Raw genomic sequence first — 20,287 nt, 5'->3', positions numbered from 1 at the left:
TAACTAAAGCTAAGGTGACGTGATACAAAGGTAAATCGAGATTTTGCCTGTCCCTAAGTATTCTCAGCAACTTAAGAATATTTCACTAGACAATTTCAATGTATTTTAATTAGTTTAATGTTTAATGTCATATTTTATAATGTATAGATCAAGATCTACAGACAGAAATTTATTTAAAATCAGAACTTCCATAAAAAGCTTAAAAGGACTGTGTAGGAATTTTCATAGAAATTACAAAGCAACTTCAATGTAATTTATGTAAAATATCTTGAACATTTATCATTTTAGCATAATTTCTGATTATAAATTGGAACCACTACAATATAAATTAATAAAATACAGAAGTTGGCTATGGTATGGGCTTTGCTCATTGTTGAAGGCTGTACAGTGACCTATAGTTGTTTATTTTTGTGTCATTTTGGTTTCTTGTGGAGAGTTGTCTCATTGGCAATCATACCACATCTTCTTTTTTTATATTTACTCAGGATTATCGTGAATGCATAAATTAGCATCAAATTGGTAGATTGAGTAATTTGATAATAACTTTTACAACATGAAAAGAGTCCATAAAGAAACAAAAGAAACCTATAGGTCCAGATCAAGATTCCATCAGATACCAGTTTATAACAATCATTTAGTATTTTAAGCATTAATGGAGGAGTTGCGTTTTAAAATACAACTGCATGTACTGCTTGTAACTTCAGATAAATATTTGGCAAATTAATATACTATACAATACCTTTAGCATTCTTAGCTGTTACATTAACCCCACTCTGTAACAACAGAACAGCCACTTCTTTCTGATTGGATTGTGCAGCGATGTGTAAAGCTGTGTTACCAAACTCATCTGTTTTATTAACATCTGGTGGCTTCTTGCTTTTAAGCTTAAAGATGTAAAAAGTGAATAAAACATTTAGAGACTACTTAATATTTTAAAGATTGCTATGTAGGAAACTTCTTGTTTAAGCTATACCAAAATCAGTTTTTCGGTTGACTGTCAAAATTGTGCATTAATAATTTCTTCACTGCAAATGCAATGATTAAACTATTTGTTGTCAATCAAAGATAACTTGAATATTTAACTACCACAAGATGTAAGCTTTATTAAATACTTCGTAAAAAAAAATACATAAAAAGGTAACTGAATGTTAAAAAAGAACTTCTTGTTTAATCTATAGATACTAAAATTATACTTTCTCCAATTTTTGTGCTATTTTCACATTTCCTGACCGGTGTGAGAAAAATATTTCTCCTCACTAGTGAAAAATCTGTTCTCGGCAAATGATTAGTCAAAATTTTATTATGACGTCTAAATGTTTTGTTTTCTTCTGAATTTTCCTATTGTGACGTCATGAAAAAAGGCGACCATGCCTGATGACGTCGCATATAAAGAACACAAGTTTCTGAAAATCTTTGAAAAAGAAGGATAAAGATCATTAGAGAAACAGATTCCGACACTATAACTCGTGTATTACGATATTTCTCCACTCTCGACAGTTAAATTTTAGTTATTTAAAGAGCTCGGCAAGCCTCACGCTTTAAATAATAAAATTTAACTGTCTCGAGTGGAGAAATATCATAATACACTTGTTGCAGTGTAGGAATCTATATTTTTCCACCTGATTTACATTTTGATCTCTGTTGGATAGTTGTCTCATTTTAATCATTCAAACATAATAACCTGATCTTTATACTTATATTTAACAATATTTATATATAAGCAAATATAAACCTACCATGCCTTGTATGTATTCCAGGTTGCCATCTCTAACAGACGACAAGAATTCATTGTGAGTTTCAAGATTTTCATGATTCTCTGCAGCTGTAAAAATCAAATAATTATATATCATTATGTAGTTTACTATGGTATTATTTTGTTTTTGCAGTTTAACAGAAAACATAGCTTTAAATGATGTTTGAAGAGGGTGGCCATCTTGAATTAAGTTAAAATGCATTTTATCAAATGTCAAAAATGTGGCCGACTTTGTAGATTGGCAATTGCCAAGATATTTTGGCAGGACTACATTAACGAGTTAATAATATCTGGCTTAATGTTTCAAGATTCCAATATGAAAATATTTTTTATGAAAAAAAAATCATTTATAAAACAACCAAGGGGGATGCCATAAGATATCAGAAGCTCATTCTCATCTTTAAGGTAGCACAATACAAAAAAATTTTCACTCCCAATCAGACAACTTTAAACTGATGTAATTCATTTCATCCTTCTTTATATTTTATAAATGAGGTACCAAAAGAAAGAAGAAAGATTAATCTTTCAAATTGTGATAATTTCATTATGACATAATTAGTACATAATTAATTATTATGCAATTAGTTGCTCTATTGTGGTGTCCACCCTTGAATTAATTTAGCGTCTTTGTTCTTCATAGCATCCCAAAATATTTTATAGATTCTTGTTCAACACAGCTTGACCTCCAAAACCTTGTATCAGATTTCCAAAAACATCAATAGAACAAATTTTATACCCAATTAAATTTAGTGGTTTCTTATGAATTGATGTTGAAAACTTCATTGGAGATTAATGAGAGAATGAAATACAATAGGAAAAATCTGAGACATGGTTTTGGAAGTCAAATCGAGATTTGGTCTTTAAAATATCTATATTTACATGATTTATAATCTTACAGAAATTTCCATAATACATGTATAACCGAAATGACATGATACCTTCTAAAAGTTGATTGATATCTTTGTTCCTGGCCACATCTTTAGGAGAGAATCCTTCAGCATTAATAACATGTATATCAGCCTTGTGTTGTACAAGTAAGGTTACTGCTTCCTGATAAAATCATAAACTATTTATGTTGTGTACAAATTGTAATATTAATGTTATCAGTGTTTTGTGAACCACTTAACACAAATGGATGATGCTAGCACACAAGTCTTTTGTTTTCATGCTACAGTCTTATACAGAGTGCTAATTCCAAAAACATTATAAGAACACAAAAAGACTATTTAAGGACATAATATTAGTATGAGAAGAAAAATGAAAATAGAATTTAAACCATTTAGGTGTCCTTTTTCCAGTTTGAGGACAGGGGGAATAGTACTAAACAAACATTTACATATTATGTCCTCATTACTTCAAAGTTTCCTGAAACTCTGTTGTGTACTTTCAGAGGAGTTGGTATGACAAACTGTTGCAGTAGTATATTGATTACAAGTTCAAAGGGAAATAACTCATAGAAAAATTTCATGTTGAAATGCACATCTACATATATATAGTATGTCCTTATTATCTACAAAGTTCATGAATTCTGTTGTATGGTTGCAAAGGAGTTGTGATGACAAACTGTTGCAGTAGTATATTGAGGCCAATAAGTTCAAAGGGGAATAACTCCTAGAAAACATATTGAATTATAATTTCCTGTCGATACGCACATCTACAGATCTTCAATATCCATGATGTAATTTTTATATCTTTCCTTGTATGGGATATGTTCCAAATTCTATTTATCAATAGCCAATAAAACTTTAATAGCCACATTGTGAGGTAACCAATCATAACCGATGTTAGATATGCAATATTTTCAAGATGCCATGAATATCTAAAGAAACTAATAGATTTGAAGTAATATTTACATGTCTGCCTGTATAAGCTGCTCTATGTAAGGGTGTATCTCCAACACTATTCACAATGTTAACATCTGCATCATGCTGAAATGATATATGATTTAAATTTATTTACACATAATTTAATTTAATAGTATGAAAGCCTACTGTACTCTTATTTGTAAAAAAAAGGATTTAAATCGAAATTTTAAGCAATGTTAATCATATAAATTTTAATCAATTCTTAAGTCACCCCTTAAGCCATGTTCTTTTGATAGACTGCTAGCTTTGACTGTAAGTTTTGATATTCATCTGGGTCAAACATAAGTTTTTGAAATTAGTATATAAATGTATATTGGCTCTTATCCATGAAGTATGCCACTTGACCATACTGGTACTCTCGGAGTCAGAATTATGTACATCAGTTCAGTGGTCTACCTTTAACATGTTTATGCACAGTAACCTTTTAGTTGATGATTGTTAGTGTTTAGCCACCACTTTCATCACAATTGACTAAATCATGGCAGTCAGTTTTTATCAGACGCCACTTTCATCACAATTGACTAAATCATGGCAGTCAGTTTTTATCAGACGCCACTTTCATCACAATTTACTAAATCATGGCAGTCAGTTTTTATCAGACGTCACTTTCATCACAATTGACTAAATCATGGCAGTCAGTTTTTATCAGACGCCACTTTCATCACAATTGACTAAATCATGGCAGTCAGTTTTTATCAGACGCCACTTCCATCACAATTGACTAAATCATGGCAGTCAGTTTTTATCAGACGCCACTTTCATCACAATTGACTAAATCATGGCAGTCAGTTTTTATCAGACGCCACTTTCATCACAATTGACTAAATCATGGCAGTCAGTTTTTATCAGACGCCACTTTCATCACAATTGACTAAATCATGGCAGTCAGTTTTTATCAGACGCCACTTTCATCACAATTGACTAAATCATGGCAGTCAGTTTTTATCAGACGCCACTTTCATCACAATTTACTAAATCATGGCAGTCAGTTTTTATCAGATGCCACTTTCATCACAATTGACTAAATCATGGCAGTCAGTTTTTATCAGAGGAGGAAGCCAGATTGTCTAGAGAGAACTACTGACCTTCTGTAGGAATAATCCTTGTCAATTAAGGTGGTACCCAACACCTTCACTAAAATTAATTTGGCTCGTTTAATTTTCAAAAAATTTTGACAAAGTGTTTACTTTGACTCTTTGACAGAAATATGAAAATTTCAAAAAATTTGAACCAACAAATTTATCAGAAAAATTACACTGGTTACATAGCAGTTTGACTAACACTAATTTTGATCATTGAGAAGCTTGATATTCCCTAACCAACACAACGTTATTAAAACGTTCAGCTGATTTTACAGAGTTATCTCCCTTTAGTGTTAGGAACCACCTTAAGACTGGAGTTTTTAGTTTAGAGAATGTTCCTACTGGCCCTGACTTCCCATGTCCTAACTGATTGATTGATGTTGGTGTTTAACTCCACGTTTAGCACTTTTGACTATTAGTGTAGGCCAGTATTTATTGCCAGAGGAAGCTGGAGTGCCCAAAGAAAACAACATTGCTCCCACAAGATATCTGCCAATCTTAGTCAATCTAGATTGGAGTTGAACCCAGTAGACACATGTGTAAGATCTAAAAAGCTAGTGGACTGAGAAACTTACCTCTAAAAGAAGTTTTGCCACAGCTGTATGACCAAAGTATACTGCTAGGTGTAGGGGACTCCAACCTCTGTTAGATTTCTGATTCCCTGAAAACAGAAGGCTAATATATGTTAATATGTATGTTAATATTTAATCTTTGGTCACCTTTTCAGTTAAATTCAGTACAGGGTGCTAAAATGGCCTTATATGCCATCTATACTTTTACTCAGAGACTTGACAATAACTTAATTTTCTTGCGACTCCACAGTGTTGTGTCGTGTACTTAAATTTAAGCACTATGCAGTGCAAAATCTACATGTACATGTAGGGGCATAGAGGATGTACCACACATCTTTGATAGTCCCCAAAAACATGAAATAAGTATTCTTCACTAATAGCATATGAGTTTGGCACCGGTGAACAGGATCTGAATATTCTTCCGGAGCACCTGAGATCACTTCTATTTTTTAATGGGGTTTGTGTTGCTTAGTCTTTAGTTTTCTATGTTCTGTCTTGTGTATTATTGGTTTTCTGTTTGTCTTTTTCTTTTTTAACCATGGCGTTGTCAGTTGCCTTTTTGTCTATGAGTTTGAATGTCCATCGAATATCTTTCGCCCCACTTTCATGGATGTTCTCTAAAATATCTGCCAGCAATAAAGATGAACTGATGAACATAATGTAAATAACAAACACACCAACCTTTACAGTTTAGATCTAAAGAGATCTGTTTTCCATTTCTTTTCTCCAGCAGACCCTCCACACCACTAATATCTCCATTCCTGGCATACAACAGTAAGCTTTCCTCAGGAGACAAGGTATCCTCCTCTGGGTCAGACATTACCTCGGGGTCAGACTTTACCTCAGGGTCAGACTTTACCTCAGGGTCAGACTTTACCTCCGGGTCAGACATTACCTCGGGGTCAGACTTTACCTCAGGGTCAGACTTTACCTCGGGTCAGACATCTCTGTCAATCTATCATGTCTTAGTACATGTAAATTTCTATAAAATATGATCAATTATATAGATTATAAAAGTGATAATTTCATGGCGTTATTAGGTTGTAGTAGAAGCAAAGTGAAAGCACAGTACAGGTCGAGGTAAAATTACAAGTTTTTATCCATGAATCATTGTTACAAGTAGCAGAAGTGCAATTCTAGTCGGAGAGGCTGTGCTATGATCTCACAGCGACTTTAATACAAGCTCAATACTGCCATCACTGTCATGACTGTGACACAACAACTCTTTTACTATATTTTTCTGACTACACAACAGTTATACCACACTGTTCAAGATCATGGTACAATTCTAGCAATCATCATGCTCTTCTTAAACCCTGACTACGTTCATACTAAGACCATTTCCAGTTCTAGTCATGCTCATTGTCCAGTCAGGGGACAAAATTTAAAACACATAGGTTTAAATAATATCTTTTCATTAGTAAAGTTGAAAAAATGAACTTTTTGCTTCTTTTGAGTAGCCAGGTCTATGCCTTTGATGTAATCATTTAGCTGCAAATTTTATTTTAGTTGAAAAAAATGCTATAATAATGAACTAATACTTTCATCACAGATTGTTTTGTGGGAGTATTTTCCTGTAAAGTTCAAGGTTTCATCTTTGAGATTATGTAATAAAATTCTACTGTTCGTGATAAAAATTTCATTGTTTGGGGGTGTTGAAATTAGTGGGGGCTATTAAAATAATGATATACTTAAAGAAGTGATTTTTGGGAAGGAAATTGAGGTATGATACTTAAACAAGTGATTTTTATGTCATTATCCTAGATTCAGTACAAGGTCATCACCTGAAATGACCTGGTCATCCTATCAACACAGATGTTGGTTCTGATAGTTTTAGCAACATAATTAGTCCCTGGAACATTAGTATTCTATATTTATAGCTACAATAAAATTAAATCACTTCTTCTTGTGATAAATTTGTAGTACTCTTAAAAATAGGTGATTATTAAAGAAACAAAACTCTTACTTCCAACCTCAATGGACATAATATATAATGTTACTTGAATCAGTGATTAAGAAAATCACTCATTTAAGTAAGTCCCCTGACTGTTTTCACATAAAATATATAAAAGCTCTCCAGGTTTTGTATGAAACATCAATTGCCATTAAATCATGAAAATACAAGACTATTGATGGCCGTACGGTGACCTACATTGTATAGTTGTTAATGTATGTGTCATTTTAGTCTCTTGTGGACAGTTGTCTCGTTGGCAATCATACCACACCTTCTTTTTTATATGTACATGCAGCAATTTTTCATTTAATTTTGCAGTTGCTTATTACTTTCATAAGATGAAATATTAAATAGTTTCCAAAAAATAATTACACCGAAAAGAGAAAAAAAGAAAATCCAAGAACATGCAATAGTCATTGATGTTGCCTTAAAATACCTGTATTAACAATGATTAAGGTACACGTTAGCTGTTCCAAATCTTATATTAACTTAAAAATGTATTGTGATTTTCCAGCTGTGAATATAACAATACTAATGTTTTATCAAAGAAGATACTGTATACATGCTTTTAGCCAAAATACCATTTTCATATTACTGACTTTTGACTCTGGGTTCTACAATTATTCAACAAGTTACATACTCTTTGGTAGGACATCCTGGCATACTCTCTCAATTATAAGAAAAAAATTGTTATCAAATATAAGATCATGATGAGCAGTGCACACATGGTGCAAGTTTGTTTTTTTGAGGGGGTGGGGGAGGGGATTTGCTATTTGGCAAGGCACTAGATACGGTTACATGGAAATGTAACAATAATAAAAATATTATTGTTACATTGGAGACTAAATGCCAGAATGCAAAGTTGGGTGAGGAACCGATTAATTACAAATGTAACAATAATTACTGAGGCTACGGTTACATTACCTTATTGTTACATGAAAAACAGCAATGTACGTCAGATTGATTAAACTTAAATCTTCTATAGTTATATTGCTTCATTCTTTCATATGTACTAAACAATACTTGTAATTTAATATTGATAAATAATATAATATTATTATTCAACAAATGGTGTACAACTTGAATAGTTTTACTACCGGTATTAATGGTTTTGATGTTCTTACAGATACTACTCAAGATTAGGAGTGTGACTGTCAAAGGCGAAAAATATAGTTCAATGGTTTCACTTTTTTAAAGTATTTAACTGCACACCTACTCTTATTACTGTCATTATACTTTGGACCAATTTTGTTTATGGTGAAAAAAAATAAAACTTGGGATGAGTTTTAAACGAAACTGAAACAATATCAAGACATTTCATACAGCTTTATAACTTGACGCAAATTGATAATTAAAAGCAAAGTTTGCTGACTGTAACTTTAATACTAGAAATTATGTATGTACACGTATCCGTGGAGGACGTAATTTCTTTCATCAAAAATGTGTCGGACTTTAAAAACAACTTACTGGATTTGTAGAAATTGTCATTGTAAATAAAAAATTACAGTAAATAAATTGTATGTTATAAATGTATGTAATAAACGTCCTCAACTTTTATCATTTAGTACATATTACTAGTCCCATCATACATTGCTTTTTTTCATGTAACAATAACGCAATGTAACCGTAGCCTCAATAATTATTGTAACATTCGTAATTAAACAGGTCCTTACCCAACCATGCATTCCGGCATTTAGTCTCCAATGTAACAATAATATTTTTATTATTGTTACATTTCCATGTAACCGTAGCCAGTGCCTTGCTATTTTCCCATGATTTAATCATATTTAGAAAGCTTTACACAGTTAACATTGTACTGATTAAAAACTTGAATTTTCTTTTTTACATTGCTCTTGCAATTGGGTGACTGAGTACCAGGATGTCCTACCACAGAAAAGATATGGACCATAATTTGGTATTCGGCTTTTGGTTTCTTTTTGTATCCTTTTTTATAAGTTCTAAAACTTTAACTTTTATTCTGTGGGTTGTGTTGGTGTTAGAATAGTATCAGGGCTCACACTACTTCAGAATTATAGGGAGAAGTGACTTCTCTTTTTGAAACTGATAGGGAGAAGTGGTGAGATTTGAAAGAGAAGTGCTCATTCGCGCGGTGCGCTGCAATGTTTGGATTTTACAATAGTATAAAGGGCAATATGTAAATAATGTTCTTTTTATATTGTTAAATTCATATCTAAGTAAAAAAATTACAATTAAAGTTACATTTGAAATTAAAAGTTGTTTAAGTTTTACTAAAGTTCTTGTGAAAAACTACCAACTAAATATCTAGCACTTAAAAAAAAATAATTTTAAAATGTAAAGAAATTATTATATATCAATTACAATTTAATTTAAAATTATCTTGTGTATGAAATTCAGTGTTTCTAATAAAAAAATATAAAAGTTATTAAGCTGGGCCATAATATATTGATATTAGTATGATAGTCTCAGAGTTAAGCAACTTTAATCAATAGTTTGAAACAATCCATAAAAAATATAGGGAATTATATACACCAATCAATTAGATCATGTAGATGTAACCAAAAGTCTCTTTATGCGTGTGGAATGCATAATTTTTCCCTTTGGGATCAATATTCTTCTGTTAGCTGTTCCATTCGTGCGTCCGTTGTAATTATTGTAAAAGTACAGATTTCGGTCATAGCTGCTCCGGTTCAGGTCCGTAGTTTAGAAATCGGTCAATGGCGGACGAATGCAAGAAAATTTACAATCAAAGAGCTGAAAGCTCTGAAGAAAAATGACGCCACTGTCTCTAATATTGGGATAGTTTTTATGCAAGTCTTGATTTTCACATACCGTAATTAGTTTAACAATGCAACATGTCTTGTAAGCATATAATTGATATTCGTATATGTGTGTGTGTGAAGTGAAGGTGACAACTGGCTGGTTTTTCTAAGGCAAATGAATAGGTCAAGACTACCTGAATTGTACAAATAAATACAGTAGAAAGGCTTGTATATTTCTCACTGGTACATAGTCTGAATCCTGGTCCGTTCACGCCCATTCACGTTTGCGCCCACTCATGTTCGCCCCCTCTTACTTTCACACCCTACATGTTCGCACCCAATCTTAATTGGTTTTGTGTTTAATAACTCTGTAAGCAAGTGTTTTCTTATAAGTATATATATATATAATTGTTGTCATTGTCTCAAAATAAAGTGAGACAGCATTTTTTTTTGTGTGTTGAATAAATCTTAATCATGTTTTGGATAGCATATTGTTAAAAATAATAATAATCCTCTCTAAATAAGGGAGCTACCATTTGATTTTTATGGGGGGGCTAGGATGAAAAATTTTGTCCTGCATTTTTTTTTAGCTGTAATCTCTGTCCTGCCTTTTTATTTTTCACTCTGTTCGGTCCTGCCTTTTTTTTTTTTAGTTTATCCTGACTTTTTTTACCTAAATTGTCGTCCTGACTTTTTTTACCTAAATTGTCGTCCTGACTTTTTTTTTTTTGCAAGTGTCTCATCCTGCCTTTTTATTTTACTCAAAACTCCTGTCCTGCCTATTTTTTTCAAATTTCATCCTAGCCCCCCCATAAAAATCAAATGGTAGCTCCCTAAAGTGGTATTTTGTCAACGTTTTATTTTGTGTTGAATAACTCTTAATCATGTTTTGGTTAGTGTATTGCTATGATTGCTATAACTTTGTTTCATTGACTTGTTTCAAAATGAAGTGAGATTCTGACTGTTTTTTTCTGTGTGTTGAATAAATTTTATCATGTTTTGGTTATAATAGTGGATTGCTATATTTTGGTTCCTATATTTTATTGTTTCGTTGTTTCAGATCAAAGGGCCCAAGCTGTTAAAAACAATTATCTTTTGTGTTTTTCCTTTAAAATCTTCAATGTTTTACTCATACCAAGCTATAAATACATTCAGTATTTACACCAAAGCAATTTAAAACAACAATCATGATTTTCCAATTATTCAACTTGAATTTGAATTAAAATTGGGCGCGAATGAGTAGAGTGCGAACAGACCTTGGGTGCGAATGTGCGAGGTGCAAACGTGTAGGGTGCGAAAGTGTATTGGATGCCAACAGACCTGATACCACATAGACTGAACCCCCTTCTTCCACAAAATATCAAACATTTGTCAAAGAATTCTAGTCAAACCGACACCTGGACAAATCAGCACCTGGTTAAATCGACACCTGATATAGTCAATTTGTCACCCATGTTAAATATATATTTTTAACAGTATTTTAAGCAAGAAGAGTAAAAATAAGAAAGGGGTTGCCAAAATTTTTTTCAGTATTGAAGCAAAAAGAGTTAAATACTAACTTTCACATTTTTGGGTGTTCATGTACATTTTGTATACATTTATTTTTCTCAACTAAATGACTTTTTTGGTATATTTTTAATGATATAGATATGAGTAGTCCAAATAATTATTACGTCTGGCAAGGCTTTTTTAATTTTATTCTGGGACACCTTCCTATGACCGCAAGGCTATGTTAATTTTTTTCTGGGACGCCTTCCTACGACCTTCATACGAACGTCGTAGGAAGGCGTCCCAGAAAAAAATCAAAGCGCTGTAAGCGCTGAAGGCAGTTAACCAAAAACCAAGGCAACCGTAATTATGAAAACTGTGGCAATGTTGCCTCAACATTAAACATTCATATATAGTACATTCATGTTTATCTAATGATTTATTTATTAAGGCAAATAATTTATATGTTATCAAGGTTTCAAAAGCAATGCATATATCAATGTATATTTTTTATGGTGTGATTGCAGTGGTACAAGTTCTCAATGATTGCAGTTGTTCTACTTGGTAGTTAACCTTGGTTTTATTTGACTGCTAGAAGTTCAATTTGACTTAGTATGAACATGTAATAGTATGAATGGACTGGTTTCCCTGGAAAGAAAACTGAGTTTGTGTTCTATAGTACAAAAGTTATGAGACACGAATCAGACAAATGTTCACTACAACAGGGATCAAAGATGAGGTCTGACTGACTTGCCCATAGTAAATGTAAATGCTTTGTTATTTTGTCCCATACATATGAATATATATAATTTAGGGGTGGGGATCTCAACGGTTTTCAAGTTCTCAAACAGGTAGGGGTAAGCAGAGGATTTAGGGGGCAGGGGGCCCGGCCCCCCTTTTAGGGGAAAAAATTTGTTGCTTATATAGGGAATCACTGAAGCGTGACTGGAGCGGGCCCCTCTTAGGTCAGTCAGTGGGCCCCACTTACGAAAATTTCTGGATCCGCCACTGGGGGTAGGGTGACCCTAGGGACTTTCCCTACATTTCATTTTATTTGTTATATTGTCCCATACATGAATATATATGGTTTAGGGGTGGGGATCTCATTGGTTTCCAAGTTCTCAAACAGGAAGGGTAGGGTGACCCAAGGGACTCCCCTTATATTTCATTTAATCAGTTATATTGATCCATACATGAATATATATTGTTTTGGTGTGGGGATCTTGACCGTTTCCAAGTTTTCAAACAGGAGGGTTGGGATGACCACAGGGACTTCCCTTTTATTTCATTTGATTTGTCATATTGTCCCATACATGAGTATATATGGTTTAGGGGTAAGGATCTTGACCATTTCCAAGTTCTCAAACAGGAGGGTGAACAGTGACCTCAGGGACTCCCCTATCTTTCATCTGATTTGTTATATTGTCCCATACATTAATATATATGGTTTAGGGATGGGGTTCTCGACCATTTTTAAATTCTAAAACAGGAGGGGTGGGGTGACCCCTAGCGACTCTTCCTATATTTCATTTGATTTTTCATATTGTCACAAACATGAATATATATGGTTAAGGGGTGTGGATCTCGACCGTTTCCAAGTTCTCAAACAGGAGGGGGTGGGGTAACTCCAGGGACTCCCCCATATTTCATTTTTTATTTATTATATTGTCCTATACTTGAATATATGCAGGGGCGGATTCAGACGGGGGAGGGTTGCGGGCTTGCACCCCCCCTTAAATTTGCAAAGCATGGGTTGTTCTCAGCTTAATAAAGAATATTCTGATAATTTTACCTCAATTTTTTTTTAGCCTCGCTCTGCTCGGCGAAAATTTAAGTTTGCGCCCCTCCTAACCTAAAATCCTGGATCTGCCCCTCATATGGTTTAGGGGTGGGGAGCTCGACTGTTTCCAAGTTATCAAACAGGAGGGGGTAGAGTGGCCCAAAGAATGCCACCTATATATCATATGATTTACTTACATTAAGGTATATATAATATAGTTGCATTATTTGTGAAAATAAAGAATGAAACTTTCAGCTACTTTAATTGACCCTTCAAAATTGAGAAAAAAACAAATAACCCCTCGAAATTGCAGTAATATGTTTACACTTTAAAAGCATCTCACATGCATTATCATCATTTATCATTTATAAAGAAAATTTAGACTGTGACCATGAACATGTATATTGTTAGATATACTGTTCCCAGCTGTCACGTTGTATTGGATTTTTAAATTAAAATTTATCAAAAAGTAATTTTTAGTTTCTAAATAAAATATTTTTCTGCTTTTTCTTTCTTTTACATATATCTTTTGGTTTACAATACTAGTGTTTATATTCATTTACCATGCATAGATGTATTTTTTCACCTGCTTGGATTTATTTTGTAAATGATCGTCAAACCCGGAATTACCCTTATCCGCTTCCGGAATCGGATCCGATTTTGTAAAATTTTGTCTTCACGGCCGCCATTGTTATGTGTTTACAATGTTGTTTTTGTCAATCAGATACGATTTTACTCGAATTTATACAATATTTGTCGGCGATTTTCTGTATAAAGCTAGCGGTTGAACAAAATGAACATCGCCGTCATGAATAATAATGATAAAAATAAGTTTTTAGCTCGTTTAATTGGAGACTTTGGTGAACATGGTGAAAAGGTTTGCAAAGTAATTTCTTATTTTCTTTCAAATGTAAAGCGACTACGTCGGGCGTAGCTAGAAACCAACTATCCTAGTCAAAATTACGCTTGCAAAAGTGGAAGGTCGCGGACCTCGGACCACCGCTAATTTGCACACCTGCCTCCAAATTGAAAAGCTACGAAAATTTCTTTTTCTAATTTGAAATTGCCGCCAACAGCATGAACAGTTGAACTTATTATATAATAGACTACTGACGTAGTTGTACTACGTATTGATGACAAACAATATTCCTACGACTTTTGTCATTTGGGAAATATAAACTGCTTGTCTTAAGAGATTTTCGGCGATTAAATATTTCATACAATTGTTCTTTGACATCTTAGCTAAAAGCACAAGTCATAATGAACTACACAAGGATTCTTAATAAGCACTACTTCCTATGTGTAACTTTAAAACTTTTGGATAAATCGACGATCATTTAAGGTTTTTCTGGTCATTTTTTTTGTAATCCAGAATAAAAAGTATTAAAAAAGTGTTCAATTAGTTATATATAACATAGTAACAAGCTAGATAATAACAATGGCAAGTATTTCAGGATTTATTGGGTAGAACACAAATCTAGGGTGCTCGCATAATGCAGCTTAACTGCATAAAAAATAGCCTTGCCAGACGTCATAATTATTTGGACTAATACATGAGATATTGGATATTTTTATGCATTATTTTAACCAGTTAAGACTTTACAGGATTGTTGGTTTAATGCTGTTTAAACTATACTGGAAAAAAAAAACACCTTAAATTTGCTAATCTAATTGTTAAAACAACAGCTTCGGTAAGGGCTTCGTTGTTTACCTTTATACACAACAACATATTCACTTTGGTTTCGTTGTTTACCTAAATACACAACAACATATTCACCATGTACTTAGTAACAGTTATTAATTAATTGAATAGAAAATATTATAACAAATATTATTGGATGCCGAATTGACGTCAAATAGGTGCCGATTTGACTAGATGCCAATTTAACCAGGTGCCGACTTGACTTGTAAGTTTCAATTCCTCTGCGATCGTTTGCGGTATTTTCTTGAGAAAACCTATTTTCCATCATGAAACTGCTTGAAAATGATTCTGGAACGCTTCATGATTGTTAAAATAAGTTTAATTCACTCAAAACACAATTTTAAAACTTGCGATGTTTGAACAGGAAGTTTCAAAAGCACGTGTAAAAGAAGAAATTAACCGGTGAGAGAGGAAATCCGTACATGACAGATACCACTATAGTACGACTTTTAAAGCAAAACAGTTCCATCCTTTTGTAAAACAGTCTTTAATATACCTATCACATTAATGTTTGAAGGGTCTTAAGCTTATTCAACCCATATAAGTCGGTATGAAACACCAAAACGGAATGAACAATAACCGATTACGTTTTGTAGTTTACAAATTCTAAACTGGTTCCTGGCTGATTACTACACAATGATCATGCATAATGATAACACAAGCAGATTCCAGTTTGTATGGAAAATAGTAAATACGAAACCAAGCGCGGTAGGCAGAGAAATGTTATGAAGTTCAGGTCGCCAGTAATGGAACAATGACTGCGTCATTTTCCAAAAATAAACGATGTTTGACAAGTTATTTGGAAAGGAACATGACGTTTTTAATGCAATAAATGGATTTAAAATTTACTGGAGGCAACTTTTATCACGTTTAAATGAAGTAATAAACTTATTTTGCCGCCGAAATTTAGGTTGATGTACGTTTTCGAGTAACAAGCACCGGAACTTGCAGAAATGCACGAAGTGATAAAAAGTTGTATTTTTATCAAATAACCTGCTACACACTGCGAAGACAATGCTTCAACCTCTTTTCTAAAGATAATGAATCGTTTATGTCTGAATTTCTTTAATTATCAATAAAAAAACTGATGTTTCATCAACTTGGTAAAAATTGAAAATGTCCGATGACGGAAGCGACTGAAAGCGACTATCGTCATGGACAGGGCGACTTGTTTTCGCTTTTTGGGGTCGGGGAAAGCGAAGTGACGGTCGGGAAGGCGACTTCTTCGCCCAAGTCGCCTGGTAGCGTGAGCCCTGAGTATTAATGGAACAATTGAGTTTTTCAAGAAAAAAATAATACATTTTGATTCACCGTTTACATGACAGGAAACCAAACAGGAAACCAATCTTTATTTTCTTTATTTTGTACAATATATTTCAAAAGACATAAATGAACACCATTACTAGTGTTACTTGCTTCATGTTAATATTTAAAATTTATTTTCAATGTTTAATTAAAGTTTTTTTTAAACGCGACAGGAAACCATAAGAAATCGAAAGCATTTTTTTAGTTTTATTTTATTGCAAAATCTGCTTAAAATAGTCTGAACAGTATACTTTTCTTAAAATCCATCTTAAATGTAACAGTATTATAAAACTCCTAAATATGTGCTTGTTTTGAAAACAATTAGTACAATTTATTCAGAAATTTCCATATTTTCTTCATTGATACAGGATACCATAATCGTTGTATCTTGATGTTTTAGCCAAAAAAATGTATTTAAGTTTGGTTTTGAAATTCCAGTTATATACAATTTATTCCAAATCATTGGCAATGTAAAATTCTTTAAATCCAGTAAAGAAAAAAACTTTTAACTTGGAATTAAAATCTTTAAAATAGGCACCATGTGATATTTGTGACCTGTACACCATCTACATGGTTTCCACATTTTAACCTACTTTAGTGGGCTAAAATCAATAAAGCACTTCCTTTCAAATCATGCATGAAAAGTTTACTTCTCCTTTGACAAGTTTATTGCGTTTCTGAAAAGTGTTTGCAGATCGAACATGAATAAAAAAAAATAATTAAAAATTGTGACAAAGATACCAACTTTGTACACTCCAAGTGTAACGGTATATTAACATGTATTTTTTATTAAGTTATCTTTATTCACCTTAAATATCCAGTAATATTTACTGCTGAAGCAAAATCAATCCAACGAGCATCGGCACAATGATAAGAGACGTAATGTCGATTGAATTTTCCAAGGACCCTTTACATCGTTATCAGGAAACAAAGTGTGTCATAACGTCTGTCAAATCTGAAATCGAATTTGTCAAGTCATTGGGCATTTATTTTCACACAAGATCGTATGTAACATTATGCACATAGGAAAAACAATAGACCCCCGGTGCAATCTCTTTGAAAATTGTATTTTCCTTTTTTAAACAAGACGAAACAAGTCTACAGATTATGTTTGCTAACATCCCGTTGGAAACAAAAACAATGTTTAGACCTAGTATTTCATACATCCGGCCGTAAGGGCGTGATCACATGTTGGTCACATGTTTCACGTATGACCGGAAATGATTAGAACTTAACAACAAAAACAATTTTAATAAAAAAAAGGAAATAACTGGACTTCTGTTTCGTTTGAAATGTAACGCATAACGATAACTTCATTTTCTAACTTAATTATTACGAAGAACAAAACTAGAATGTAAATCATCTCTGATTTACCTGTTTAAACATCTCGCGAGAGTTCATATTTGCATATTGTTATAAAGAATTCTATTACAACAAAGCAGATTACATCATCTAAAGTTTGCGTTACGAAATTGGAAACCAAAGTAACGCTAGTGTTCTTAAACCTGCTACAGAAATACTTATACATTTGTAGTTCTCGCCATTTTCTTCTGACTATTCTTATTGGTCGATGTTCTTTATTATTTGAAAGCAAAAGTTACGAATTTGCCGGTGACGATTATCTATAAATCAGTCAGCGTAATGCACTTCGGAAGCGAAAAGTAACGCGAGAAACGACACAAAAATACTGTCGTATAATCTTTGAAATTTGTTAATTTCAATTTTTTTTCTAGGGAAGAGTAGCATACACTTGTATGTTGATAAAAATAAAGGCATCTTTAGATGTAGTTACAACTTTTCTTACAGTAATACACATTTTTATCACTTTTCTATCGTTATAGGAAACGAGCCCAATAGCAAATTATGGTCCATATCCTGTTGAAAAAATATTATTAAATTCAGGAGTGAAGTCGCCTGGTAATTTGGAAATGGACTATAAAAAAAAAAAATGTTTTAGCAATCTAACAATATAGTAAATTATAGTTATTCATTACACTATTATCAATTATTCATTACTAGAAATGCAGGTGACTATATTAATATTGAGGAAATGACTTTTAAATGACACAAGAGCTTGATTGAAGTGTGAATTGTCCTCAATTTCTTGAACACTAACCTTCAAAATATAAAATGAAATCCTTCAACAAACAAACATTGAACTTTCAAATTTTCACTTTCATAAAACACATGATCTGACAATGACTTGAGTCAACACGCCCTCCAGGCTCCAAACAGTTGATGAAAAAAAACATTATTGGAATAAAGGTTAAATTTATGGAAATTTAGAAAATACATATACAATCAAGGCACTCACATTCAAGCTTTGGGAGTAGCTGTCAGTTTTATACAAATAGCGTAGATTACTTTTTAAAAGTTATCATGTGTGTCATGTGTGGCCTGTTTATTTATATTTTCTAGAAACAGGAAGTTTAAACCATAACAAATAAGGGAGATAATAAAAAATCAAACATACAAAAAATGCGGGAAATTTGATTCTGTAGTACGAGAGACGTCAGACACTCAATAAATGTGTTCGTAGATAGTAGATGTTTTTGTGTTCTGTTAAATTGTTCCTTTTAAAATTGTTAAACGATGATGACTGATGTACCCATATTTTGACTATTATATTTATTGTGTCTGTTTATTTAACGCATCAATGTAAAAATATCGGAAATTGATGAGACTGTCATTACAAAAGTGAGAGGGTTAGCGCTATAGAACCAGGTTTAATCCACCATTTTCTACATTTGAAAATGCCTGTACCAAGTCAGGAATATGACAGTTCTTGTCCATTCGTTTTTGATGCGTTTTGTTATTTGATTTTGCCATGTGATTATGGACTTTCCCAATTGATCTTCCTCTAAGTTCAGTATTTTTGTGATTTTAATTTTTGATACTACAGATACAGTTAAGTCGGCCTCATATCTTGACTTACATCTAGAAATTGACAATGAGGGTCGGCTGAAAACAAAACTTTACGACAAAAGAGATGATTTCAGCTTTCCAATTGTGAACTTTCCATTTCTAAGTAGCAATTTACATTCCAGCAGCACCTGCATACGGGGTATATATCTCCCAATTGATACGATATTCCCGTGCTTGCATTTCATATCATGATTTTCTTGATAGAGGGTTGCTGCTCACAAGGAAGCTATTAAACCAAGAGTTCCAAATTGTGAAGTTGAAGTCATCCCTTCGTAAATTTTACGGACGCCATCACGAGTTGGTTGACCGTTATGGAATAACCGTTTCACAAATGATATCGGATATGTTCCTTACGTCGTAAGGGAGCTACCATTTGATTTTTATGGGGGGGGGGGGGGGCTAGGATGAAATTTGAAAAAAATAGGCAGGACAGGAGTTTTGAGTAAAAAAAAAAGGCAGGATGAGACACTTGCAAAAAAAAAAAAGTCAGGACGACAATTTAGGTAAAAAAAGTCAGGACGACAATTTAGGTAAAAAAAGTCAGGATAAACTAAAAAAAAAAAAGGCAGGACCGAATAGAGTGAAAAATAAAAAGGCAGGACAGAGATTACAACTAAAAAAAAAGGCAGGACAAAATTTTTCATCCTAGCCCCCCCATAAAAATCAAATGGTAGTTCCCTAACTACAATCCCCTTCCCTTTCATGAATGTGACCTACCGAATTAGACTATTTACCGGATTTGTAATCACATAACTTGAGCAACACGACGGGTGCCACATGTGGAGCAGGATCTGCTTACCCTTCCGGAGCACCTGAGATCACCCCTAGTTTTTTGGTGGGGTTCGTGTTGTTTATTCTTAAGTTTTCTATGTTGTGTCATGTGTACTATTGTTTGTCTGTTTGTCTTTTTCATTTTTAGCCATGGCGTTGTCAGTTTGTTTTAGATTTATGAGTTTGACTGTCCCTTTGGTATCTTTCGTCCCTCTTTTGATACTGTTCCCAGAGTTTTTCTGTTTTCTTATTTTCTGGAACCAAAAAATTAACAAATCGATTTCTAAATTCTTCATTTTAGAATATATCAAAGTGTTAGGAATATTACAAAAATCTTTGAAATAAACAT

At 33.1% G+C, this 20,287-nt stretch overlaps 1 protein-coding gene across 2 annotated transcripts in view; it reads right to left on the bottom strand.

Moving 5' to 3' along the window:
• The window catches only part of LOC139499439 (oxysterol-binding protein-related protein 1-like), a 98,646-nt gene extending 79,973 nt beyond the window's left edge, over positions 1-18,673 (bottom strand). Inside the window, exons 1-8 of one of the 2 annotated variants that reach the window (XM_071288118.1) lie at positions 18,557-18,664; positions 6,204-6,254; positions 5,954-6,131; positions 5,276-5,361; positions 3,607-3,681; positions 2,692-2,803; positions 1,737-1,822; positions 740-884 (exon numbers count right to left, since the gene is read on the bottom strand). In XM_071288118.1, coding sequence (XP_071144219.1) covers positions 740-884; positions 1,737-1,822; positions 2,692-2,803; positions 3,607-3,681; positions 5,276-5,361; positions 5,954-6,092 — 643 coding nt within the window. In that variant the 5' untranslated portion in view covers positions 6,093-6,131; positions 6,204-6,254; positions 18,557-18,664. Of the gene's footprint in view, positions 1-739; positions 885-1,736; positions 1,823-2,691; positions 2,804-3,606; positions 3,682-5,275; positions 5,362-5,953; positions 6,255-18,358 lie in introns of both variants that reach the window. The other variant, XM_071288117.1, reaches the window with a different exon arrangement.
• Between the last annotated feature and the right edge of the window lie 1,614 nt (positions 18,674-20,287).

The sequence above is a fragment of the Mytilus edulis genome, chromosome 12 (assembly GCF_963676685.1).
Source record: "Mytilus edulis chromosome 12, xbMytEdul2.2, whole genome shotgun sequence".
NCBI lineage: Eukaryota > Metazoa > Mollusca > Bivalvia > Mytilida > Mytilidae > Mytilus > Mytilus edulis.
Note: the sequence above shows the minus strand (reverse complement) of the source record. Positions and strands in the feature narration are given on the sequence as shown.